The sequence below is a fragment of the Lissotriton helveticus genome, chromosome 7, assembly GCF_964261635.1.
Source record: "Lissotriton helveticus chromosome 7, aLisHel1.1, whole genome shotgun sequence".
Classification (NCBI taxonomy): Eukaryota; Metazoa; Chordata; class Amphibia; order Caudata; family Salamandridae; genus Lissotriton; species Lissotriton helveticus.
Window position 1 is genome coordinate 1,882,353,322 of NC_136068.1, and position 27,321 is coordinate 1,882,380,642.

A 27,321-nucleotide genomic window follows, 5' to 3' on the forward strand; every position below is an offset into this window, starting at 1 on the left:
AAATATGGCAGAGCCATAATTATATAGAAAACATTTACAAACTAGGCTATTTTGCTGTTCATGTATGAACTGCTCTTGTGGAAAAAAGAAGAAGTGCTGATGACAGACACTCCATGGTTCGGAGACAAATGGCTTGTGCTTCAACTTTTAATCGTATTTGAGACATTCTGTGGTTTGAAACATATACCACTCTGTGAATGTATTTTAATGTCAAAAATTCATATTAAACCTTAAATAATTATATGCCTCCATTGGTTGAATTAAATAACATAAAAAGCTGTAACTGGTCAGTAAAATGCCAAACAAATACTTAGAATTGGAATGTTTTGTGCATTCTGGCCACACCTCTGACTCTGCCTACTGATCCAATCCTCGGGTTATTCCCACCCTCTGATTCTCCACCCACAGTTCCCCTACTTTTTTCCCCACTTCGACCTCTGGGTAAACGTCACTTTGTGGTGACCGGAACCAAGCAGGGAACGAGGAAAAAAGGTTTTGCCTACAGTAGTTCATAACTCCAAGGCCCCTTGTTCTTGTTCCACTCGCCATGCATGGACACCCATGCAGTTGTGGGTGGCAAGTGGTGGGAGGCTTGGAGACTATATGATGTCTTCCTGTAGGGTGGCTCTTTTTCAGTCGAGCTTGGGCAGTGTATGCACTGCTCTGCGAGGTATGCTGTGTTCTGGTATGGACTTCAAGCTCCGCCCTCTCTCCACCCATATTTTTCATTGGCTTGTGTCATTGGCCACTGTAAACTGTGGTTGTTCATATGTTAAAAGGCTTAGTAGTCCCTCCTTAGTACCGCCTGGTCTCATTGTGTAACCTCCCATGGCGACACCCACTGTTACGTGTGTTGTTACTCTGTAGGTTTAATTACAGCCTCCGAGCATTATTTTATCAAATTGCTTTGTGATGCCTGCTGTTGCAGGCAGGACACACTCTCTGCTAATGCTTTCATTTTATTTTTATACCACGGGCGCCAAACACATTTGCAATACAATAAGTCTCGCATTTACGAGAGTTCATGCTATTGGCATTGTAAATGACAATGTTTTTTATTTGTCTGTTTTAAAAATAACACATAAATAAGAAGCATTGTCATTACAATGCCAATAGCTCAAACTTTCGTAAATGCGAGAACTATTGCATTGCAAGTGGTTTTTATTCTCCACCCAACAGGTGGGGAGGTATTGGTCAAGCTGTTACTGGTTATATTAGAAGAAATAGGGCATATGCGCTGTCTGTCTGAGGTGTGCTCTAATCTACTAATCATGAAAAACCAGTGCTTTAAATGGGCCAGTACTCACCGGTACCGAGTACCGGCTCTTCTTAGTTTATAACTCTGAGTAGCGGCACTTCTCTACGGCCGTTGAGAGTACCTGTCCTCATTAGAGGTAGGCTCATTGCCTGTGCTGGTGAGCATGAGTGGGACGAGTCTCTGGCAACCAAGGCGCCGCTTTTGCAGCCCCCGATCTGAGCCCCTGCTGAGCTATTCAGCAGGGCTCATTTAAATAATGTCCGGGTGCTCACCCTCACGCTGTGCTTCACAGAGCAGGGTCCATTCAGGCTCTGTGCTGTCAATCACATTCACACTATCCTGTGCATTCCTTGCAAGCACAGGAATCATGTCAGTGCCCTGGCAGTGGCAATCATGCTACGGCCATTCCATCCCTGGTGGCAATTAAAAAAGCCATAGTAGGTGAGAGAAAAATGGCTTTCATCTACCTTAGTCTTTTTGTGTGTCTGCTATGTTTGTGTGTATGCCTGTTTTTGTAAGAAAAAAAGTGAGCACAAGAGAGAGAGAGTGCAGACACTCAGTAAGTATTTTAAAGAAAATGGGTGGTACTTTGTCTGTACAGGTCTGCTCGGTGACAAAGAATCATAAATAACGTAAAAGGTAGGGTGGGTGAGTGAGTGGATGGATGGATGAATAGTTGAATGGATGAGTGAAAGCATCCATGGGTGAAAGAGGGTGGATGGTTGGATAAAAGGGCGGGTGATGGGTGGATAAGTGAAAGATTGGATGGATGAATGAAAGGTAGGGAGGATGGATGAAAGGGTGGATGAAGGATGAGTGAAAGGAGGGATTGAGTGAAAGCGTGGATGGAATAAAGGAGTGAAAGGGTTGATGGATGAATGAGCGAAAGGATTGATGGATGAGGGGAAGGGTGGATAAAGAGATGGATGAGTGAAAGGATTAATGGATAGGTTTGGAGATGGATGGACGGATGGATGGGTTTGGATATGAAGAGTGGATCGATGGAACGGTGAAAAACTGAATGTAACGGTCAAATGGTGGACATCAGCAGGTAAATGGTAGGATAGAAGGATGAATGGATAGATCGATGGAAGAGACAAGAGATATCTTTTGGGGAGGGTCATGACGAGTTGCTTCATTTGCTTGGCGCCATAAGAGCTTTTGTTCGACGTGGGGGTATTTTCAGTTTCTTCCTACTCGTGTGCTCAAAAATGTATAGTATTGTGCCAAACAGCAGCAATTAACAGTATGACATTAGGAAGGTGCAACTATTGCAAAAAAGGAAATGTTAACATATTATCCCATTTCTCTTTCATTTTGTGTAATGAGTTAACCTGCTTTGTTTATATAAACACACTTCTCAGGTGTTTTGGTATGTGCTGCAACTAATATAGAAGTTGTTAAGTATCATCATGACTTGCCCTTTGCCCCGCCCCTAGCCCCGCCCCTCAATACACCTCTGGCTCTTTTTAATGAGTACCTGCACTTATTTGTTCCCATTTAAAGCACTGTGAAAAACCGTCTGGTTTCTACCTCTTAAGCAGAGGAAACGGATATTCTTTCTTGCCTGGAGCGCAGTGGCGGCTGGTCCATGGGGGCGTTTGGGCGCCGGCCCCCCCTGTTTTCTCGCCGTTCGAGAAGGCAAACAAAGGTAGTTACCAATGATAATAACTAACATTTGTTTCTGCCTTGCCTTCTCGCACGGCGAGAAAGTAGAAGTTCCTGTGTGGGCGGTGTTACTCGAGGGCAGGGGCTTGCCCACTGTTGGTAATACTTTATTTATTTATGTATTTTGAAATTTTTATTGCGCAACAATTACCCTGAGGTGTCTCGGCGCATATGTGGGCTAGCAGGACCGCAACAATAAAGTTCACTGATTGAACAACCATGTCTTTAAGAGCTTCCGGAAACTCATCAAGTTGGGGGCATTTTTGATACTTAGTGGTAGAAGGTTCCAAAGTTTTGGTGTGGCAACCAGAAAGCGTCTGTCTCCCCAAGTTGCCGTTCTTGTGCGAGGTACTGGTAGGAGGCAAGTGTTAGCAGATCTCAGCAGCCTTTTGGGAATGCACAGCTGAAATGCCTCAGTCAGAAACTTGGGTCCGACGCCATGCACTGCCTTGTAGGCAATGCAGAGGGCCTTGAATTTAATTCGGCTCTCTATTCTGAGCCAATGAAGCTGGCGAATGGCAGAGGTAGTAGGCTACATGTCTAAGAGAATTCTAGCAGCCGCGTTCTGTATAGACTGTAGCTTAGACAGCACAAGTTTCTGGGTATTGAGAAAAAGGGCATTTCCGTAATCGGTTTTGGAAAAACCAAGGTGGTAACTAGGGTCTTCCCAGCTGAGGTGGGGAGGTAAGGCAGCAATTTCTTAATTTTCTTTAAAATGAAGAAAGCAGAGGAGACAACCTTGTTGACATGAAGGTTGAATGTCAGCTTGCTGTCGAAGATGACTCCCAAAAACCCAGCTGGTTGGGCCACCAGATGGAGGACCATTCTGGGGAGGAATTGCCAAAGGTCATAACCTCGGTTTTATCCGAGTTAAGCCTTAGGCAATTGGAGGACATCCACATACTAACAGCAAGCATAGCCTCCTGGAAATTGGCTGCCACCGCTGTGCCGTTCTTATGGATCGCCAGCACCAGTTGGGTGTCGTCTGCATAAGATGTTAATCGCACCCCATGGGCCTTTATTACCCTCGCTAAGTCCGTTACGTAGATGTTAAATAACGTGGGACTTAGCGAGGAGCCCTGTGGTACTCCACATGGTAATGCAGAGACGGAAGAGTAGTAATTACCCAACTTGACTGTCTGGGTACGGTCGGCCAGGAAGGATGAAATAAGATCTCTAGTCGAACCGTTTATCCCCAAAGCTGTGACACGGTCGACCAAAATAGCATGGTCGACCGTGTCAAATGCTGCGGACAGATCCAGAAGAATCAGGATAGCCGCACCTCCCTGGTCCATAATGGCTCTAATTTCATCTGAAGCTTTTATGAGAGCGGTCTCCGTTCCATGTCCTTTCCTAAAGCCAAACTGCGTTTCGTCTAGGAGTTGGTGAATATCGACGAACTCTGAGAGTTGTTTATTCATCAGAGCTTCGCAAATTTTGGCGGGAAAGGGGAGACAGGCAATGGGTCTGTAGCTGACCACGTCGGAGGGATCCAGGGAGGGCTTCTTCAAAAGAGGCTTAATCACTGCCTTCTTCCACGGGGCTGGATAACAGCCGGTTTGAAAGGCAGTGTTACAGATTTCCATAAGTGGGTGAGAAATCACCTCACTTAAATTAGCCATCACTGAAGGAGGACATGGATCCAAAGGAGATCCAGACTTGGTGATGGAGATGAGTCTGCTAATTTGGTCTTATGTGGTGGCGGCAAATGAGGAAAGGGGCGCATGGTTAATATGGGGTATTTCCTTACTGCTGACAGTGGATCTAGTCCCTGCATCCCCACCAAAAGATGCGTAGATATCTGCCACTTTAGTGATAAAGAAAGTGGACAACGCATTACAGAAAGGCTGGGAGGGTTCAACTCCAAAACCCGACGGAGGAGTAGATAGGGAGGTGACCACTGAGAACAATTCTCTGGCCGAGTTACTGGCATTATCTATTTGGGTCGAGAAAAAAATCATTTTCTGAGCAATAATAGCCTTTTTATATATAGTTAAGGCATCTTTGTAGGATTGCTTAGCTATGGGGCAATAGGATTTCCTCCAGCGTCTTTCTAAATTCCTACAATGTTGTCGATGAAGTCTAAGCTCTTATGTATACCACGCCGCCGATGGCAGTCTTCTGTTAGGTCGGATAGACTTTTCCGGGGCTACTTGATCAGCAGCATTCCTGATCCAATCTTGGAAATCGGAAGCAGAAGGGACAAGGTTGGATCCTATGGTCGGGGAGGATAATGTCAAGATATCTGCCATCTGAGGGATATCAGCATTCTTCCAAGCACGAATTCCTTCCCTGCTGGGTGGTCTGTTTGGGCAGCCTGAGAGGCTACCCAAACAGACAGTATTAACACAGTAGGCAAGCCGCTCCCCCCTGCCCTCGAGTAACACTGCCCACTCTCCCTGTCTCTCTGTATGCTGCTGTGCTGCAGCATACAGAGAGAAATGACGTCAGTAGGGCAGCCGGCCGAACCAATCACAGCGCTGGCTGCTGTGGAGGGGAGGGAGGCTGCCTGCTGCCTTCTGATGACGTCGGAATTCTACAGCGACGGCGGGAGTCGGAAGTCTGGATCCTGGATCCTCAGTCAGGATTCAAAGAAAAGCGGGAAGCCATTAACTGAGGTAAGTTTCGGAGTCCCGAGCCAGCATTAATACTATTACTGCAGTGAAGTATAATGAGAAGTCGAGGAATCGTTGAGGAATGTTCGGGGAAAACAGCTTGACGACTCCTATAATTTAAAGTCTATGTCAGGAAAACCCAAACTCAGATGGGATCTCTCGGCATCCAACAGTTTTCTGTGATAAAGTTCCGACTGGAAACAGTTAATTTTAGATGAAAACTGTTTTAAAATGTTTCGCATCGTCATCGTGCACTGTTCTTATTGAAATATATTACAATTTCACTGTTTATTAAACTTAGCATGTAGTGTTAAACAGTTTTCATTCTGCATCTGCCACCGCAAATGATTTCTTTAGGAATACATATTAAATGGGACCCCCAGAAGTGTTCTGACCAGTATTGTACATTATGTTTTAGATATGGCTTTATATACGGTCATTGATCTGTTGAAGCGTGATTCACATTTTGCTGCCACCCTCCTCCAGACCATGAGTCACTATGCCAGCCCTCTATATCCTTTGGCTGTCTTGCACTTACAATGGCAGAAATTGGTCTAATCGCATGTGCACATCCTGACGCTCCGACGGGGCCCCGGTGCTGCAGAAAAGCAGCTGTGCGGTCTTGTTTGTCGTGAAATGCACCAGGCTCACTGCAAGAACAGGTATGTGTGTAGGTGGGATTTGTGTAGTGTGAACCTAGCCAGAAACAGAAGAGCTGCATAGGGTCGACGGAAAGGACACACTCCGTGTCAGCAGAGGTAGCTTGGTTCTGGCAGCGAGAGTGGACTGTGACTGCACTGTGATGTGTGTCCTCAACTCTTTTCTGAATTGGAGCAGCAGAAGGGGATGCTATTGTTTCTGACCCTGGGTACATAGGAAGGTGAAGCCCGCTGCCTTGTTTTTTCTTCTTTAACTTCCTGGTCTCCAGTCTGATGGTGTCTGGGCTCTGGGTGTGCCAGGAGCCGCCATTGATAAATTCTATTATTTAGGCATCTGGTTAGATGCTAGATTAAATTGTGATCCTTTAATCAGCCTGCTTGTGCAGTCCTTTAATAGAGTAGCCCGAGGTATTGATGCCTTTGCGAGGCAATTGGGTCGTTCGAATGTCAGTTTCATAATGGCGGTTTATAAAGTAAAATGTGTCCCAACAGTGACATTTGGTTCTGAGATATGGGGCTAAAAGTCTTGCTTCCTCAGTCAGGTTGCGGAAAAACATTTTTTAAGGAGAATCCCGAGGATACCTCTGTCAGTACCTGGCTTATTAAGCAGGTTTGCTGGTTGTCACGGCTTTTGCTGCTTTGAAGATGGTGCGGCCGGTAAGGGAGCCAGTGGAGTTCCATCAGGATGGGAGAGGTGTGTTCCTACTTCTTCAGGCCCTGGGTGAGATGCAGCGGCAGATAAGAAAGCTGCCCGTCCTGTGCGGGTGACTGATGTGGTGTGTGTTAGCAGTGCCCTCCCCTCTGTACCCTCTCCCTGCATTAACTTGCAAATTGTGTGTGTGTGTATGTGTGGGAGAGACGATCAGGCTTGCTCGCCGACAGGTCCCAAACATTTGCGCCTCACCACTTTCAAATGTCACCAGCCGCCACTGCTGGAGCGAGCTTTTTTTCTCTCCCTCTCTCTCTCCCCCACATACACACCCCCACGCCCCCGCACAACCTCATCTTCCAACGTCAAATGTGTCAAACTACTGCTGCTTCCCGCCTCATCTTCAGCTTACGTCGTCACTCCCCGTCTTACCACTTTCTTCTCAGACTTCAGCGGCTTCCTTTCTCTAAAGGTTCTGTTTTAAAAATAAAAAATACATCTTTTGTTGTCATGGAATTGGCCCTTCCTATCCTCAGAGCGCACCCCCCTCGTCAGCCCGCTCCTCCTCTCTTCCTGTATCCGAACCCCAACAACCTGTGACCCCCAAGGTTCGCTTCTTCACCTTAGGTCAACACTGGCCTGCTCTTATTTCTGTCCCACTCTCTGGAACGGTCTCTATTTCTCTTTTTCTCGCTGTCTGCACACTTCCCTCTTCTCTTCCTAATCTCCCTCTTGTCTATTTAGCTTCCTTTCCCAATTGACAGTTTATCTCAGAACTCCCCTATTCAAGCAATGGCGCGCATTACAAGACGCTGCACCCATCATCCGTGGAGCGCGGGGGAAGTGACCCAGTCTGTGTCCAGTCATGGCTGGCGAGGGGGCGCGCTCTGTCCTTCATGAAACAAAAGAAGAGATGGTCGGCTCAGTCTGCGCTGCTACAGAAGGAGCCGCAGCAACCACAGACAGGTACATGGCGCAGCAAGTGACGATATTTTGCCTTCATAAATAGGCGCTGAAGCACAGCAGGGCTTCGAGGCGCCTAGGTTTGCGCTTAGCGGAAGCCAGCCAGAATAAGGTGTCACTCGTGCCCAGGGCGTGGAACGGGGGACGGGCAGGGCCGCATCTGCAGTGACGTGGGCAGGAGTAAAGCAAATGCTGACTCGGGCTTTGCTGTTATCGTTCAGTTGCTAAATAACGCGGAAGTGAAGCAAGCCTAAGTATGCAAGCAACAAGACGGAAGTCACCACTGGAATCTGGCAGCCACCTGGCGTGCAAGAGGGTGTCCAGGCACTATCCACCGACGCACAGTTTTCTAAGTACTCCCAGTTTTGACAGGGGGTCACCAGAAGCCCCGAGCACTGCTGTGATTTGCCCAGGATCACACAAGGTCCAGGATGGAGACAGACACTGACTGGCAGCTGCCTATGCACCGCGAAGATTCCGGCTTCCTTTCCACTCCGGGAGGGACCCCGTCGACTCAGACCCCCCAATCCTACAGGCGGTCTAAAGACGCAGACCCATACGCGCAGGATGAGTACGCGGACTCCCTCAACTCAGGCGGCACGGTGGATCGCCCGCGGAGGAGCCGGGGCACGGAAGATCCTTGCACGGTGGCCAGGAGGTGGAGAGAAGGTAAGAGTCAAGTACGCAAGCAACAGTCTCCAGCACTGGGCAGAACTATCACGAGTGCGGCAGGTGCAGTGACACCGGGCCCAGGGGTGTTACAGAGGCCCAGGGCTTTCATTGGGCCGGGTCTCACCAGGGCTGAGCCCTGGCACAGGCGGTACGTTTTTCTCCGGCCTGCAGTGACAGCGCTGCTCACACTGCTCACTTTTCACTAGTGGAGCAGTTACGGCATGACGTCATGCCATGTGAGCGTCGTAAGGGAAGGGAAATCCTTTAAAGATTCATTTTCTCTCTGGATTTCCTTTCTCTTTTTGAACCTCAGGAGCAGCAACATTGTCGTGGTGTCACCAGGGCTTCAAGTGGAAACTTTTTCAATATTAAATACAAGCCATAGTTGCTGCTTATTCTTCGTATGCAACTAACAACCATTGGCAAAGCAAATAGTCCTGACTTGTTGTAGGTATGATGTTATTTGTTGTATCAGAATCAAAATATATTTGATTGTTTAGTTAATTAAAACCATAACACTATACCAATAATCTCACTACTAAACACCATTTTAATATAGCTTAAAAAGATAGCAAATTAAAAATTCTTGTTGTAGCTGTACCGTAAAAATTAATTTGGGGAGTATAAAAGTCACAGTGAATGAAGCATCTATGGGTCATGAATACACAGGGTGTACAGGATAGGTAATTCATACAGTACATTTGAAGTTGGAAGGGAGACAGGGCTTAGTCTCTAAAGTGCCGTTGTGCGTGGCTGCTAGCCGTGTTTAAGGCTTTCTCGCAATTAATTATATTATTCATTAAACTACAGTTGAGCTTTGGGTCGTTTGGATCGAGACATTTTAGTATTGCAGTTCTGCAAGAACAAATACCTCGTTGTATAATTCCTTCAGCAATTTGCGACGGTTTAGATTTAGGGCTGGGCAGATACATATTGAATGAATAAAATCCTGTGTTTGTGATCCACAGAGAGTACATGACTTTGGGCCCTGATATTTCCAGTGGGCTGGTCTGCATAAAACAACAACATTCCTAGTCGTACTGCTAAAAACGTAGGGGGATATTCACAATGAAGTGGCGGTGAGAGACGTTAGCCTCCTTGGCTTAATGCCTCTCACCGCCACTTTGGAAACGCAAGGCTGCACCCTATTCTCAAGAATGAGGTACAGCCTGGCGTTTCCCCCTGCGATGGCGCTAAGTTTCACGACTTAGCGCCAACACAGGCACCCTTGCACCAGAGCTCAAGGGTTTCTAAGTGCAGGGGAGCGTTGTTTATGTGTAAGAAGGTGTTCCCTTCCTGCACATAAACAATCCCAAAATACCATGTTGTATCTTACATGTGTGCTGCTTCGTGCAGCACACATGAAACTTACAAAATGGCATTTTTTTAAAGGTTTGTTCATGTACAGGAAGCATGAAAAAACATGGCATTTTACTATTTCCATGTGTGCTGCAAAAATGAAGCCTTTCTCCTCGTGTCTCCAACTTAAGACCATGATTATTCGGGTCTTAAGTTCGGCGCGCTGCTACCTATTATCGCCGCCCTTCATAATAGGTGGCAGCCATCGCAATGGGCGTTGCCGTGGAACAGCTACCGCAACACCCACTGCACGCCCCCTTCATGCTAAATTTAACATGAAAGAGGCCTTATTTTCAAGGGAGAGTTAAGCCATGTTAATTGGGTTAACGCTGCCTTGTGAATATGACGCTGACCCTATCGCCACGGGAACGTCAGAAAAAGTGACGTTCCCGTGGCGATAGGGGCTTGAGAATATGCCTCTCAGTCTTTAATTAAGGAGAAAAAGACAGACCTAGATAGGGGGCTGGTTGCGGTTTTGTATACGATTGCAGTACATCCATGCATGGGCTTGTTTGCTTAGTCTGGCTTTGTCCTCCATTAGTAAATGCTTCTTTGCCACCTTCTTTAGTATTTGGTGAAAAGAAGTAAATGATAGGTTCCGCTGACAAAGGTCTGCCATGTTGGTAAGTTTTAAAGATGATTGTAGGTACTCCGTGTAGGCGAACTGAGGGTCACCTTGTAATGCATTCCAGAGTGCATTATTAATCTCATTTCCTCGGCTGCTCCAGATTTTTTACCAGGTCTTTATTTTTGCATATCTTCTGTATATTAGTTGCTGTTGCAGCCCAAATTCCAACAGGATCTATGCCATTAAGGAGATGCGTGGTAAAGACAATGCTGGTCTGTATACCTGCATTTAGATGCTGTCTATCCAGGCACTGCTAATTTTCCTTCATGTATGTTTTCACTGACATTACTTTGAAAAGTATAATGTTGAAGTATTTCATAGAGACATGTCCTTTCTGATGTGGACTTCTTCTTGGATAATACGTATCCAGCATGTTACTTTTCAGAATATCTGTACTGCATGGATCAAATTCTGCAAGATATTGAATTTCAGCAAAATACTTCAGTACTCTTTTACGAGTATTAGTAAGCCCTAAACTCACCCATAAAACTCCTTTAGATTTAAAAAACTAGCTGAGCTTAACCGGTCTACACATTCATAGGAACCAATCTCTCTGTGAGAAAGTATTTTATAAACTAAAACTTTACAATTTCTTCCTAAGACTCCTTCTGCTGAAATCTCCTCCCACATTTCTTTCATATCAACTTTGTTACATAAGATGTAACGTACCTAGCAACAGCAATTGAGTTGTCGGCAATAAATGGCACATCCAAGTTTGCACTCCACATCTTCAGAATCACTCAGTTGTAGTCATTAATTTACTTTGAGGCCTCTGTTCTTCATAGATTGTATTTATTTTTTGGGGGATATCCTTGTAAGTGAATGTGTGACTGCAGACAAAAAGCTGTTGACTCTTCCTTGTTAGATGACAGGTCATGGAAATCTTAAATGTCATCTTGTATGAAATTTCCCTTTTGCTATGTATTTTCGCTGACAATAATTTCTGCCTCTAGTATTTCAGAATCGTAGAACGTGTTCTCTTAATATGTTGTCACTACTCTCATTTGTGATGGAGCAAGTTACATACTACTCATTAAAAGGCAAAAATGACTCATTACTGTGTGTTCCAAATGTTGGGGCATATTTTAAATCAAAAAACAATCCGAAATATCAGATCAAAGAAACCTAGCTTACAAGAGGAGTCACTATCGGCATTGGATGTGGCTCGCACACAGGAAGGGGAGGAATATCCTTTTTCTTTAGTCCCCTCACTCACCGGAGTTTCCTCATGGTGACATGCTTCATCATAGGGGCTTCCCAACCTGCTGCGGGTTGAGGCGGGCTACGACTAGCGCCACTGCGCAGGAGCACTTTTTTCATTGATGACTATGTGTGGAGTCATGTGAAAAGGGAAGTGAGTGGAGTGGTTAGAAGTGGCTATTTGCTCAATCTTGTGGCGCTCGTGACTAAGAGCGTGATGTCCCTGGAAGGAAATAAATGTTAAAAAAAACGTATTTACATGCAGCGTTTAACCCTCGTGTTTTCCTGTAATTTAGGAGCTCAGGTGCGAGAAAAAGAAATATATACAATGACCACAAAATAGTGCAGTGCCTATAGACAACACAAAAGACAGACGCACAACAGGGATAAACATGATTCACAGCATATGAGAGGCCAGACAAGTCACTCTCAAATAATAGATGACATATATATGGAATACACTGACTAAATGTAGGATCTTCTGAATAAAGTCTACTACATCTATACTCAGCTGCAAGTATTTGCACAGGCTGCTTGTCATACCTGCCACCTACTGAAAAAACCACGAGTATGCTGTTTCACATTTTGACTTCCCAGCAAGCTCTCCGGGTAGCCTCGGGGCTATATTGATCTATTCATTCTTCGGCAAGTGATCTTTCGAGCGGCCACTCCTAAGCAGCCAGTGAAAGCTAGTGGCATTGACTTTTTTATCTATTCCGATTTTTGCCATTAAACAGTCGTAAGATGCTGGCAGCTCCAGGAACACACAAGCTTGGGACCTCTGTCTCTCTTATGGAGCCTGCAACTCTGTCAGACCCTCTAATTTAATAACAGTCTAAAGGTCCAGGGACTGTTAACCAAAGGGCAACCAGGGGGCTGAAGACACTTCCTCTTGTTCTATTTACTTTTTTTCTCTGTTGAGTGCAAATGGCTCATTATGGGTATTCATATTGTGGTGTCTCCAGGTCAGATGGAAAAAAAAGCTTTAGGATTCAGTAAGGGAGGGAGTAACCCTTTCTGTCTTGGGAAAGTCAACAGCAAGGGCTAGGGCAGTCATGGCAGGATTGCTGGATTTTTCCTTTTTAGGAGCCATTTTCTTGTGTTTTTGATTTTTGGGCTATGTCTTCTTGTCTTTTATGAATTTGGCTTAGGTCTGTCTTTCTTTTCTCTCTTATCGTTGGCTTTTTATGTCAAAATCTCCTCTTTAAGTAGTTCCTCTGGGCGGCTGGGCAGTCAGGCCTTGGGCTGATGGGGCATGGGACCTCATCATCAACCAAACCCTGGGAGTATGGGCACAGGCCCTTGATGCAGACAGCACTGGGGGGTGGGTTGGGTGGCTTGCCACCATGGGAGCCAGGGGTGGGGGCTCAGGTGGGCTGGGGAGGAATGGGGTAGGGAAGGGGGGGGGTAATTTATTTATGTCTTACTGAGCATCTGGGCAGCATTTTAGGTAATTTGACTTGGAGTAAAGCTATCTACAGTTGGGAGAATATTTGCATATATGGTTCTTTACAAACTGTACGGTGGAGGAGTTGCTCGTGGATCTTTCGTGTTAATGACAACCGGTAGTATTAGCGGCAATACTGTTCACCAGCTGCATATTCTTTCATGGAATATTAATGGGGTTAAATCGCTACAAAAAAGGAAACTGGTGCAGGAAGAACTCAATATGCTCTGGCCTCAAATTGTCTGTCTACAGGAGACCCATATGTCTCAGACGGAAGGTTTACTGTTAAAACAGCTTGGTTATCAGACACTAACCCTCTCCTGTTACTCTTCCGCCAATAGGGGCGGGGGTTGCACTTCTAGCTCAGGATAGGAGGTGGGGAGATACCGCAACAAAAGATGGATTGGGGGGGGGGGGTGCTGGCTGATATAGAAAATTCCAATGGATAGTCATCGGTTTACTATTTGTATGCCATATGGTCCAAATACGGATGATCCAAAGGTCTTTGACTTCGACTTATCTGAAATATATCTCTGGGCCCCATCTTACATTGTCTGTGGTGATTTTAATGTGATGCTGGGTGCCAGAAAAGACACAGTATCCCAGCATGTATCCTTTGACCAGCTTTCTCGTGATTCTGCTCAACGGGGCAATTATTGGCTATAGAGTGTTTAATATGGAGAAATGGGGTTGTATTGTACATGCTGTTAAGTTGATGGTGCAATGTGTTAAGGGATGATTGGTGCAGTATTGTAAAGTGGGTGTTGTGCGATGTGGTTTGGAAAGATAATGAGCTGAATAGGATGACATAGAGTTTCTGTGTGGTGTGTTGCTATAAGAGGTGGCGGGTATGGTGAAGTGAGCATATCTTCAAAGTTGTATGCATTGTGTTGTTGTAATGTCATGGTGTGGAGTGTTGTGGTGTTTTGTAGATATGTATGGCTGAGTACTTTCTAGTTATATGATGTGATTTCATAAAGTTTTTTTGTAGTTTGGTGAAGTTTTACAGTATGGCATAGTGTGGTGTTGTGTTGTTTATTCTAATATCTTTCTGGTGCTATGTCATACTACATTACATAGAATAGTGTGCTTTGGTGTGGCTAAGTCTGGTGCAATATGTTAAAGGACTGGTCGGCGCTGTGTGGTCATTATCTAGTATTGATAATTAAGGCGTGACTAACATACAATGTTGTATTATGTTGTTTAAAATAGCATGGAGTGGACTTGTGAGGTCTGGCTTGGTGAGGTAGCAGGTGCTATGATGCGTGGTAAAGTGTGGTGTGGCATTAGTGTTGCATATTTTATAAGAAGCAGTGCTTTTGTTTGGCTTTGTTGTTTGAGTGTGATCACTCCTTTTCTGATTTGCACTACTTCAGGTTATGTGTTAGATACCTTATTTGTGATCCTCCTTGCTGGAGTCCTCCCTGCCCTGTGAAAGCATTCTCTGTTTACCTATCCAGTCTGCATCCACTCATGTCTGATGCTTGTGTTTGTAATGTTGGCTTGCTTCCTCTCTGAGTCTGAATGGGTTAGTGGCTCTCACTAACCCTTCCAGACATTTAGCATGGCATCAGCTCAGTGTGCAGGATCCTGTCTGCACAAGAAGACTTGAAGATACATACAGAGGTGGCCCCTCACAAACTCTGCCCTTGTTTATCAAAGGGTATATCAGAGATAGTGCAAGCAGTGGATTTCAATACCTATAACCACAGGTTGGAAAGTAATGTGGTGAGTTGAGATACTACAAATGGGTCAAACATGACCACAATGGTCTTATGCAGGTTCTACAAGTACTGCAAAGATACAGATGGTATGGGGATGTAAAGCTCAAAGAATGAAAGGTAGTTAAACCAAAATATATCCTTTAAGCCAACAGACTATACTTCGCAGTGTGTGCCCTGGCTTATGTCTGTAGAGTCTGGTTACACTTGCGTAGTAGGAATGTATGACGTTACAACGCATACATTTAAAACGCATCCTTTACAACACAGTTTTTACATCGCAACATCTAGTACAACACATTTTTAGAAACTACCTTTACTACGCTTTCCATTACATTGCATTATACCATTACAGCGCATGCCATTACATTGCATATAGGGTAAGTGTTGGATAGTGTAGGGGTAAAAATTACTATTCCCACTCCAGTGAGTGCAACAGTAGGGTAAGTGTTGGATAGTATAGCAGTAAACACTATGCCTTGTAATGGTATGTGTTGTAATGGTATGCGTTGTAGTGACATGAGTTGTAATGACGTGTTGTAGTGACATGCGATGTAATGGCTGCGTTGTAATGGCATGCGATGTAAAGGATGTTGCATTGTAATGACTGCTTTGTAAAGGTAGTGCGATGTAATGACTGCGTTGCAAAGGATGTTTCCCACACCGTAGAGCTCCTTATGGAGATGAAATGGGACTCAAGAGGGCTGTTTTGTGTTGTATAAAGTTGCATATGGAATTATAATAAATAAATACATTTTATACGTAACAAAATGAAATTGCTTCATGTTTGCATACCTCAGAAAAGGTTTTAATTTTTAGAGCACTGAATAAACAGATTCCCTTTATAAATCAAAATACAAAAATTGTAGTTATCTTGAAAATGAATCCCCAAAGAAACTAATATATACTATTCTTTCAGAATGACTTTATCGTTTGGGGATACAAGGTATGTCACGTTTATTTGGGGCTGTTTATCACCAGGGCAACCACATTTTCATTTGAAACAGATATTTTATGGGCAGTTTTGAATTATTCAATAGATCAGTGGGACACCAGGTCAGGCAGACTCTCGCCCTCTCATAGGGGCTCATTTATGGGATTTAGTTATAGCACAGCGCAGCAAGGCACCTTGGCCAGCTGCCTTATGCCAAAGTGAAAGGGCAGAAATGCACCATATTTAAGCTTTCCTGTCCTTTCTTCCTGCACTGGTGTCGTTTCGGCAGCCTTGCGCCAATGTAGGCACCCTTGCACCATGATGAAATGCAAGATTGTTTTTGTGCAGGAAGGGGCTGCACCAAAACAATCCTAAGAGGTGTTTCCCTCATTCTATGTGTGCTGCAGAATGTAGCACACAGGGAAAGCGGAAAAACTGAGGAAAAATAAATATGTTTCTCCTTGTTACGCCTCACCTCGGGAGGCATACGGATTTGGCGCTTCTCTAGGTTCACATCACTTAGTAAATCAGGGGCAGCATCAAATTCCATGTCTGTTGCATGGGAAAGCCCACTGCAATACCCCTGGAACTTAGCCTTACTCATGATTTATGAGTCCACTCAAAGGTACACAAGGTGTCTATGCGTGGCTTCATGAATCAACATGAGAGCCCTGCATCACCCATGTACCACTTTACATGATGCAAAAGCGACACACTGCCCTCATAAATAAGCCACAGAGTTTATAACTAGGAGACATTGCTGCCAGTACTTACTAGAAAATCCTGAGAGCTGTCATTGAGGGAAGTATTCCAAAGATTCTCCTCCTAGAGCAAATGATGCCCAATACTTCTATTTCATTATATTTGGTCCTTTGGCTGGGTATCTGAATGGTGGGAGACCTAGGCATTAACCTCCTTTGTCTTTTGATGTATCACAAAATAAGTGACACCTGTTAGGTGCTATGCAAATATTTTAACCTATAGCAGAATGGAAAAAAATGTTTACTTATTTGAATTTTACAAGTTACCAAACATTCCTTGTTTTCATTTTCAGTACTGATCGCACTTCTCGCAATATCATTTGTGACTTCTTTAGCAATAATCGTGTGGCTTGCAGGTAAGACATTTGGAAACAATCCCATAAACATATGCTAATTAATTATAGCTTAGATTAATAAAAATCTATTCTCCATGTGCTTGATTTCACTCATCTCACAACCATTTCTAAAGACTTCCCAATCCCACCTTTCTCTTTCAATCATAACTCATTCTTTATAGCCTCCCTTGTCTAGCACCTTGGATCATTACAATGTTGTTTTAAAGGTATGTCTATTTTTGTCTTGCAAACATGTGTGCTATTTCCTTTGTCTTGCTAGTTTTATTTATGAAGTACAGCAAAAAACAATTAAATATCCATGTTCCATTCCCTTACATTTGATCCTTATACTGATGCAATATCAAAATATCTATTTTTTGGTGTACTGCTTTTTTTTTTTGTAATTCATATAACTATATCGCTTGTGGCATAAGAGTTCCTACAGATCAAAGACATACTGTACATAGTCTGGGAAACAACACAGACATTAAGAACTGTAACAAATGGAAGTATGTGTCACTCATATCCCATTAAACAACTAACAATCTGAATACTTGTTCACAAAGCCTTGTATTGTGGATTCTTGAACTTGATCCCATTGAATAGGCTTTGCACTGCCTTTCTCCATTTACGTCGATCTCTGTGGACAAGACCAGGCCTGAAGTCATTTTGAGGGTCCATACCACCAACACCAACAGTCAGCTACCTCAGCTGAAATGTTCACAGTGCTCATCCATAAAATAATGTGTGAGGTAATGCTTGTTTTCCAATAACCATAATAATTTTAATGTTTTTTTTTTCAATTTTGTTTCTCAACTATAGTGCTTGTTTTATGGGAAAGGCTTGGATACACCTACCTTTTGTTTAAAACTTAATTTATAAATGCTATTTGTTACAGTGACGTGTTTTAACCCAATTTTAATTGAATATTATTTCTATACACTAGTTCTAGATTCCTTTCTCTTTCCTAGGTCTTTCATCTGGTTGAATCACTAAGACTTCTCTCAGACTTTTTGTCCAATTTAACATTGATATAAGTTGTGTCTTTTAAATGTTAGTCATAGCCAAATGCTGCCCCTCTTTACCTGTTTCTGAAAACCACAGTTAAGTTAATGTCCTTACCACTGGTAGTATAGAATCCGACTCTCATCTTCTTGTGTGTGATCAACCACTTCCTCTCATTTAGCCCTTTATGTATGAATATTAATATATGGCACTCCTTTGTATTTCTTTAATTCACTCAAACCCAGCGACAGAGCAAGAAAGAGAGGTGTAAGAAAGTGGATTAATGACAGGGGTGGATGATAGTCCACCGCAAGCAATAAAGTGACTAAGCTGATTGGTCCAGGGAAAGGCTTTAATAATTTAAATCTGAGCTCACTTTGGCATGTGCCTGAGCATGCTTTGGCATGGAGCAGACAGGCGTAATTTAGTGAAATTGTGTAAAGCATTTATAGGCATCAATGGCTGAAAAGTAAACAACACAACATACTAAAAATCACACTTGAATTCATAAAAAAAATAGTAAAATGTAATAAACAAAATGACACAAAAATGCCATGAATCAAAACAGGGGAGTGAGAGACATGTAGTTTTAAATATTTAAGAGAAAAAGCACCTTGAAAAGTAAAGCGTCAATAGAAAGTATAGCTAGAGAGCGACCAGGACCTAGTTGCACTTTTAAGCCGACCTCGATAGAACGCAGGTCTAATACACCAAGCAGGTTTGTCTGTCAAAGATTTCGCCTTCTGAAATAGTCTCTGAAAATGAAGTGTTCCAAGTTACAAGAAGGTCTTGCTCTGAACTCTACTTCAGATGTGTGAAAAGATGTTCTTCCAAGCCTTCGGTATAGGAGGTTTTTAAGAGTGTAAGATATAGTAGAAAAGTGTTCAGCTTTCTCAATACCCATCTTTCACCAGGTGCATCACTTCCGCCTTGTCCTAAGGACTGGATGTGGACTAATGGAAAATGTTACTTCTTCTCAAACAAAAAGGAGTCCTGGAATCAAAGTCAACAGTTCTGCGAGTCCCATAATGGCAACCTGGCCACCATACTGGATCAAACCACTCTGGTAAGAAGGAATGTGGGAAAGCTATCTGCATCTATGTAATGAAATTATTGCACAGGTGAATCAGTATTTGAGTGAAATATGATAACCTATGGAGTTACTCACAAATGTAGTATAAGAATAGTTGTTGAGGTCTGATTTTATCTTCATTTCTTTGATGTGGTTAATTTATATAACACTGGCCTGGTCCAAATGTGGCGGTTTAGCTTCACACATAGGACAGGGAAGTGCCTCATTGTATGTGCATTTAGACAAAAAAAATGACTAAAGCATTTCTGACAAACCTTTTTCATTGAACATATTCAGACAATTTTTGTAACTATAATGGTATTCACCACACTGAAGAAAACAACTAGTTGATTGCCCATCTTGACGAAAAATCATTTGGTTAAGTTTGGCTTTTATCAAATACCCCTCTACTTTTCTTAAAGGGAGTATTTCCACTTAGGGCCCCCTTTTTGTGTTTCCATTCTTCTTTTTAAGCAACCCCCTATACCCTAATTTCATCCTGTTCCAGTTCCATTTTTTCTGACCTCCCAATAGAATGTTTATATTTTTCTACATTTCCTAATGTTTAGGAATTGAGGGGCATATTATCAAGATGTGCGTTAAAAAACGCACATCGCACATTTCCTTATCGTCGGCTATCGCTGGATTTTATCGCCGTTATTATCAACGCGCAACACATAGGCGATATTAAATCCGGCGATAGTCGGCAATAGCGTTGTTGTCACGCGCTAATGTGTGCCTTGATAATTATGGGGGGGTGAATTCAGCTTTATGATCCACACCCCCATGTTATAAATGCCTAACACCTGATCAAAGCAGGCGTTGGGAGACCTGCGATAAACTAGTTTATCGCAGGTCTCCTTCTCCCAACGCCTGCCTTGATAATAGGGTGTTACCACCTCCAACCACATTCTACATGTGGTTGGACGTCGGAATGCCCACTCTGCATCCCACTAGCGTTATCTATCGCCCCCAGCGCGAGGGCGATAGATGAAGTCAAGAATACATCTCTAACTCTGGTTACAGACGTATTGAGAATAGTGCGATAAAAAAATGCGTTAGCGACTTTAAAAAGTCGCTAACGCATTTATCGCGGGCTTGATAATATGCCCCTGAATTCTTTTTAAATTCCAACCAGGTCCAGTATATTTTTTTCACTAACATCTTTGACTGTTTGTATAAAAGGTAGTTTGTCATTATAGGATTTCCCAAAATTGAGTTTCATCAATTTTGGAGTTTGGTCAGCCTTGTTTCGTCAGGCTGGTGTTCCATTGAGAACTCATCTTCAAGAGTCAGAGCCAAACACACCAGGCAATGTACACCAAAATCCAACAGACAAAGATGTATACTTAGCTCAATGTAATATATACAAATGTAAAAAGTCAGTCTTATTTGCAGAGGACAGTAATGGTGGCAGCTGGATAGGAGTTCGTTGCAAACAGACCAAGTTCACATCAAGTGCATACAGGCAGAAACAGAAGATATGAAATTGCTTCCAAAGTTGCATCAGTATGATTCAAAGCCTGGGTGCTTGCACGGAGAAGGCTTGCTTTCTTGTCTATTTCTTTTAGACATTTGTTAGATCCTTCTATTTCCTGATTAAGAACTGCCTAAATTATCAAATCATATGATGACTGCAGAGATTCTAATGGCTCTAGACTTATTGTCCTTTAAGTGACCTATCTAGCTGAATGTTAGGCCAAGGTACCTGTAATTACACATAGGTGCTATTTGGGCATCGGCTGTTCTTCATGATAGCATTTTCATTAAACTCATCTGAGAAAAAATCATTATATTAGTTTTTGAAGTGATAATCACAATTTCATTAATTGTGTTACTTCCACAATTATGTTCATGTTTGATGGAGAAGAATTTGGTAATCAGCACATGCTAAAAGTGTGTGGGAGCAAAATTGTACCCCAAATTTAGATGCCCCAAAATATACTTTAATCAGAGTTCTCACATTTGACTGTATCGAAAGATTTTAGTCCATAATTCAAAAATAAAGCAATACAGACGAAATACCACAGGACTCCCAATTGCAGAGTTATATAGTGAATGCAGAAATCAGAGAGGGAACATGGCGGCCGGTAACTAACGGCCTTGACAGAGAGCTCCCGAACGCCCGAGATGTGTGGCGTGAGGAAGCTGAGGAGGCGGATTGAGCACTGCAGCAGGCTATCGTAAACGCTGCTCTGAGACTCTGCTGAGACGCTTCTGAATATGAGGTTTCTTCGGCACATTTTCAGCCTAACTTTCTCCTCCTAGAGTCACCTCTCTTTTGCCGATTTCTTTATATGGTTTGCCGGTTTATGTCCACGCTCACATTCACGCCCTTGCCTCCCGCCTGCCACCACTGCCCTGTTACCTGCCGATTTCTGCCGGTCTCCACGCTTCCGCAGGTCGGGTGTGGCGTGCACGGAGGGCGGCGTTTTCTTTTCTTTTTTTTTTGTTTTGTTTCCAGCCCTGGGTTTCGTGGCGCTTTAGGGGCTAGGTTGAGCTGAGTTTTGCTCGCACCTGCCGTGTTTTGTTCACGCCCATTTGTCTGCTATCTGTTTGCTCCTTTGGCCTGCCTGCTTCCCCGCATCTGTTTTGGATTGTGAGACGACCCAGGTGTGGAACGCGTGGACATAGCTGCCAAGGTTTCAGATTGCTATGTGTGACATTTTTATAATTTCAGTGTAATTTTGAGTGACATTTCAACGACTATGAGTGACAATTTCTCACGAGCAAAAATCATGCAACGAAACATAAAGAGAAACATATAAATATCAGAAATTACACCCATTTAAGCAACAAGAAACAATAAGAAGTAATTGAACTAAAGTGCGCTAACAGGGGCCTGCGAACAGCGCCGGCAAGCTGCTCGGTCAATCAATGCGCCTGTGCTGAGTGGTGGCCTGAGTAAAAGCAACCATGAAACTTAAAGTAAACCAAACATAGGCAAACGGTCGACTTACAATGTGAGTAGAGATAAGATCCAATGTGGAAACCCGCAGATTCACACCATGTGCCAATGTTGGCAGCTTAGCCCCCCATTACACCATCCCTAAAACAAACAAAGTTATCTACCAAGCAAACTGATAGCAAATTTGTGGTAACACAGGTGTAAACAATCCTTTTAAACATGTGGCGCAGTTCACCTACAAACACGTGACCACAAATTGTGCCAAGAAATACGTGACCCTCTGCAGTGAATCATATTGGGCTCACTCACCATGCCTACTACGTGAAAATGATACCAAGCACTTCTCAGTCAAATATGCTGCAATCAGGAATGAATAGTGATAATCACAATTGTAAAAAGCGCACACTGCAGTGAATGCTGCCTAAATTAACAATAAACTATGACCTTAAACCCGATGATGCAGTTCAAACAAAAGTTTCCATGCACCCGGTCATTGAAAACAAAATGAAAAAGAAAAATTAACCAATGCTCCATGATTCGCCATTTGCTGTTTAAAGAGGACTCCTGCTGGTGCACAGTTAGAACTCGATTTTTCTAGGAGGCTTCCGTTGTGATGTAATATATAACTGCTATTTCAAAGTCTCAGGGTGCATCATAACCAGGCTGGACAAAATAGTATCTAAATGAATGCATGATGGTTGCTATTTTCAAAAACCTTTTTTTTAGATGATCGAGGGCATGAATTTCAGAAGCGGGACCCCAGCGTGACTGGATAAGTGAGCCCCGGACTCCCGCCTGCGAGCCTCCAACAAATGAGCCGATTATGTTCATGAACCAACAGGGGTGGACAAGTGTGCCTCTTTTAACTAATGTGTGAACGTCTTGGCAGGTGAATTCTGCGAGTGTGGGTGGGCCATACACGACTTCAAATTAAAACTAAAACCCACGGCTGCCTCCTACCTCAGTGTCTTGTCCAGCAAAGCCTGAGTGAGACTCCAACTCGCAAGTGAAGAAAAAGTACTGCTCTGCCAGAGACGGGCGCGCTCTGAAAAACAAAGCTGCCGCCAGCCTCCTGACTGGCTGCCTTGCAGCCTAGGGTGCTTAATCACCCTGCACGTGATCACAGGGAAGCGCGCCTTAATAGAAAACGACGACGATGAGCTGTGAAAGACATCTTGGTGTGTTTATTAGTGATTCACCAGGCTGTGCTGCCAGCTCTCCAGTGCAACATTCATCAATCTATTCTATTTAATTTTCAGACAGTCACATGCACGCGTTCCGTAGCGCAATTGCCTCGCTGCTGCAGCTCCTTGTTATAGCACGCCTGGGGGTCCCTAATTATGCGTGACTAATTCATTTAGTGCGGTGATGCGGACACCTGCACTGGGATGCGTTAGTGTCACGCCTAATGCGTGATACTTGGCAGGGCTGCGTGGATGTTGCATGGCGGCGGGGGCGGAGTGGCTTCGGAGCTTCCTTGCAGCCACCTCTTCGGTGCTGCCAGAGTGTGGAGGCGGCGGGCCCTCTTGTTGAAACCCTGTTTAACCCTGGGTGCGGTACTGACCTCCTTTTTAGGTCTCGCCTCTCAATGCGCATTGAGCGGAGCGAGACCATAGGGGTTTAAACAGACTTTACCTAGACTGGCGATTTGGTGCTGTGCCCGTGCGCTTTTAGGTCAATGCGCAAGCGCATTGACCTGAAATGCGCGTGCACAGCATCAAATCGCCAGACATCTGTTCCCCAGCTTGGCGCCTCCGCTCCTGCTCTCTCCTGGCTGCTCCTCCCCTAATTATTCACGGCCGGCCGGCCGTATTACTTTCACTTTCACGGCCGGCAGGCCGTCTGCATCAAAGGGTTTCACGGCCGGCCGGCCGTGCTTTCAGTTTCACGGCCGCCAGGCGTGTCTCCTCATTTAACTTGTTTTAATATCCTATCCCATCCCATCCCTCTATCACCCTCTCATTGCTGTCTCTTGCTCCCTCCCGTACCCCTGTGGCTGCTTGTCCTGTGCTTCTGTTAGCATCTTTGAACAGGCTGGTAAATCATTTTCTTATCGTGTTTCCTCTTCCGTCCTCCAATCACCCCTCCCACTGTTGCTTTCTCCCTATCATGCCCCCTGGCTGCTTGTTTTATCTAAATTCTAAAGCGGTCTTATTTCCACTTTACGGATACCGTACTTTTGCTACTGGGGAAGTCGGTCTCCTGGAGACTCCCGGACTTGGTCAGTCGCACTCTTGCTGCAGTCAGCAGGCACTAAGGCAGCCACAAAGCGCCTCACAGACTGCCATCACAGTGCGTCGCAGAGTCGTGGGAGCGTGTCAACAGTTAGTAAGCAAGTGGAAATGCAGAGGAGATGTGTTTCAGGAACTAGATTGTGGATATACATTGGAACTAATCCTGGTGTCTTCCGACACATAACGTGGGCAACTGACTTCTTCTCCATATACCACAGTACCCCTATTTGTTCAGGGCTCAGAAATAGGTTGCTCTAGCATTAAGTAAAAATTCAATGGTGATATTGTCTATAACTCTAATTTTAAAAGCATGTGCTTTTAATCTATGAATGGCGGCACACTTTTGGTCAAGGCAGTGCGAAATCACTGGTTTGCACAGGCACTCAGGTTACCACCTGGTTGCAGGAACGGACTTGCCACTATGAAAAAAAACAATTGTTACCATATGTGGTAAATTAGCATGATCAGCCATTTCGGGTGCAGACACAGGAATGTGTATCGAGGGGCAGTGCAAGTGTATGCAGGTGCTCACAGCGTCTTCTAGGCATCCAATACTTCATTTAACTCTTGTTATAGACTTAGACAGAAAGGACTCTGACTACCCTAATAGCAATGACAGGGATAGTAATTACCGAGTTGTTGAACATCTGCCTCCTGAGTGACATCTTTACTGCACTACTCACACATACGCCTCTTGATAATAATAAGGAACTGTATATATTTTTCTACAGCCGCGCAGCACCAATGCTTGTTTATTTTCGCTTCTTTGCAGCGCGCACCACTCGCGCGCTCACTGAAACACCTTTATAGTACCGCACATAAATATAATTTTCTGATAAACCAGTTAACTGACGTTTTTTTCGATCATCATAGAACTTCATCAATGTTCGTCGAGATGGGAGGGGGCAATTCTCTGAGCATGGGAATGCTTCATAAAGAGATGGTCATCCGTTAAACTGCATCCGCCCTCATGACGCAGCAAAGCGCGAAGGCTTGAGTAATTAAATATATGAATGTGAGGCAGTAAAGTTTTACTGTATTTAATGTTACACTTTCTTCAAAGTAGAAACTGGTGCTCAGTAAAGTGCTTTGAACGGAATATATGGTGCTTTTTTTACGCGTCTCTTACGCAATAGGACACGCTCATATTATCCTGTCTTCTTTGGGAACATTTTCTTGCTCAAAATAACGGAGTAGCAACCAACGACGAGAATGCTAGCCGGAATAAGTTAACACGGTTCAAATATGTTCTTTCAATGTTTCAAGCTGTTTTCAAGCTTTCTTACAAATCACAAAAAAATGTTAATATTTCACTTTTGTTCTTGGATTTTCTTCACAATAAAAAACACTGAACATAATGTTCACAAAAGTTATTTACAAAACTTAAAGCTATTGACATTAAAAATTAAATTAATTAAGTATTAATTACTTAAAAAAATTAAAATCCATTGTTATTTGCAATAGCAATACATCTAAGTCAAGTAAATACAAAACATGTTGCATTACAAATGCTATAGGTGTCACATTTGCGAAAGTTATAACTATTGGCATTGCAAATGACAAAGCTATTAATTTAGGTATTTTCAAAAACAACACATAAATAAAAAAAAATCATTTATAATACCAATAGCTCAAACTTTCCTAATGCGAGACCTATTGCATTTCCAATGCTTGTTTCATATATCTCAGCAAGCAGTGGAACTGCAGGATCTACAAGACTTACAGGACTCCAAGCCAACACGAAGGGAGGTAGGAGCTGAGAGTGAGGCGGCGGGGTGCGTGAGTGAGCTGGGCAAGGTGACCTTAAATAACACATGCTTCCTTCCAGTATCAAGGGGTTACACGGAGGGCACTGCGTTGCACACCTTAACAAATTCTGTACCCCAATTAATCTATCGTATGGAGAAGGGAGTGGGTAGCAGCCCTGATAGTAACGTGAGTCCGGTTAAAGAAATATCCCCCTACGAGCCTATGGTCTGTCGGTACACGCTGCGTAACAGGCCCCCTAGCAGCCTTGCTGTAATCACGAAACCAAAGGTTGTTTCATCCCCCATAGTGGTAGTAAAGGCTACCACTAGGCAGGCAATAGGTACCTCTGTAGCGGAAGGAACGCCCCCAGGTAGGGAAAAGATCGTAAGAAAAAACCCAGGGGAGGCACTATTACGCCCACACTGAAATCCTTCTATAAAGTTATTTCCACCAGTACTGTGGTGTGTGGGCAGAATATTAGCACGAATAATAGCATAATGGATAAGGATAAGGACAAGGTGGTGGCTTTAAATATGGCAATTGTTTCTACCCCTGCTGATTCTGCGACTTTGGTCACTACAACTACAGCTACCATTACTACTGAGAACATGGTGGTTAGTGAGGTAAGTACCCAACCTTCCACTGAGCCTTCTGCTATTGTGAAGTGTTCGTCCGCGCAGGACCACATAGTTTCTATCCACCTGTCAGTAGAACTGTCAAATAGCTTTTCGGCGTTAGAGATTCAGCAAAACGAGCAGGATGATCCCCCCACAATTTTAGTGAAAGTGGGTGGGTCTAACCCTGAACTTCGACGCACGGAATTCCTGAGCTACTTAACCAATCTCATTTGTTATCCTCACCATCTGCCCAGTCTGCCCATTCTGTACTTGGTCTTGCGGATATGTCTGGGCCCCCTGGTACGCTGGCTTATATCTTGTTAAGCTTGAAACATGACATCATTTGGAGGTCTACCACCTCAGAGGCCAATCAGGCAGCTATCCAGGCCTCCTGCGAAGCACTCGCTCAGAAAGTAGAGGAGGTGTCTCAAAGAACAGACGCTCTCGAGGCAGAATTACCAAAAATAAAGGAAGCCTTGTGTGCATCATCTGCTTCGATGAGTAAAATGGTCAAGCAAAATCAGGATCTGAAAGATGATATGGAGCGGTTGGAATATCATTCAGGAAGAACAACCTGAAAATTCTAAATGTTCCGGAAGGGAACGATATAAGAACTTTGTTGTCTGCCTCCTGAAGGGTACTATCCTGAAAGATTCTGAAGATGTAGGCATGGACATGTGTATGGATATTCAGAGGGTGTACCGCGATCCATTCAGGAGGATTCAAGGAAGAGAGCACCCTAGGATATTTTTGGTGAACTTCCTTACATATACCATTAAGGAGAGGATCCTGTCTCTTGCTCTGAAAGCCCGTCAGCTAAAGTGCAGTTCTTTCTCTACTGTATTTTCTTTTTCCATCCGTTTGGAT

At 43.8% G+C, this 27,321-nt stretch overlaps 1 protein-coding gene across 2 annotated transcripts in view; it reads left to right on the forward strand.

Moving 5' to 3' along the window:
- Positions 1–7,898: 7,898 nt before the first annotated feature.
- LOC144770854 (C-type lectin domain family 2 member B-like) overlaps positions 7,899–27,321 on the forward strand; it is an 88,146-nt gene continuing 68,723 nt past the window's right edge. Inside the window, exons 1-3 of one of the 2 annotated variants that reach the window (XM_078655634.1) lie at positions 7,899–8,481; positions 16,828–16,890; positions 18,789–18,940. In XM_078655634.1, coding sequence (XP_078511760.1) covers positions 8,244–8,481; positions 16,828–16,890; positions 18,789–18,940 — 453 coding nt within the window. In that variant the 5' untranslated portion in view covers positions 7,899–8,243. The remainder of the gene's footprint in view (positions 8,482–16,827; positions 16,891–18,788; positions 18,941–27,321) is intronic. The other variant, XM_078655635.1, reaches the window with a different exon arrangement.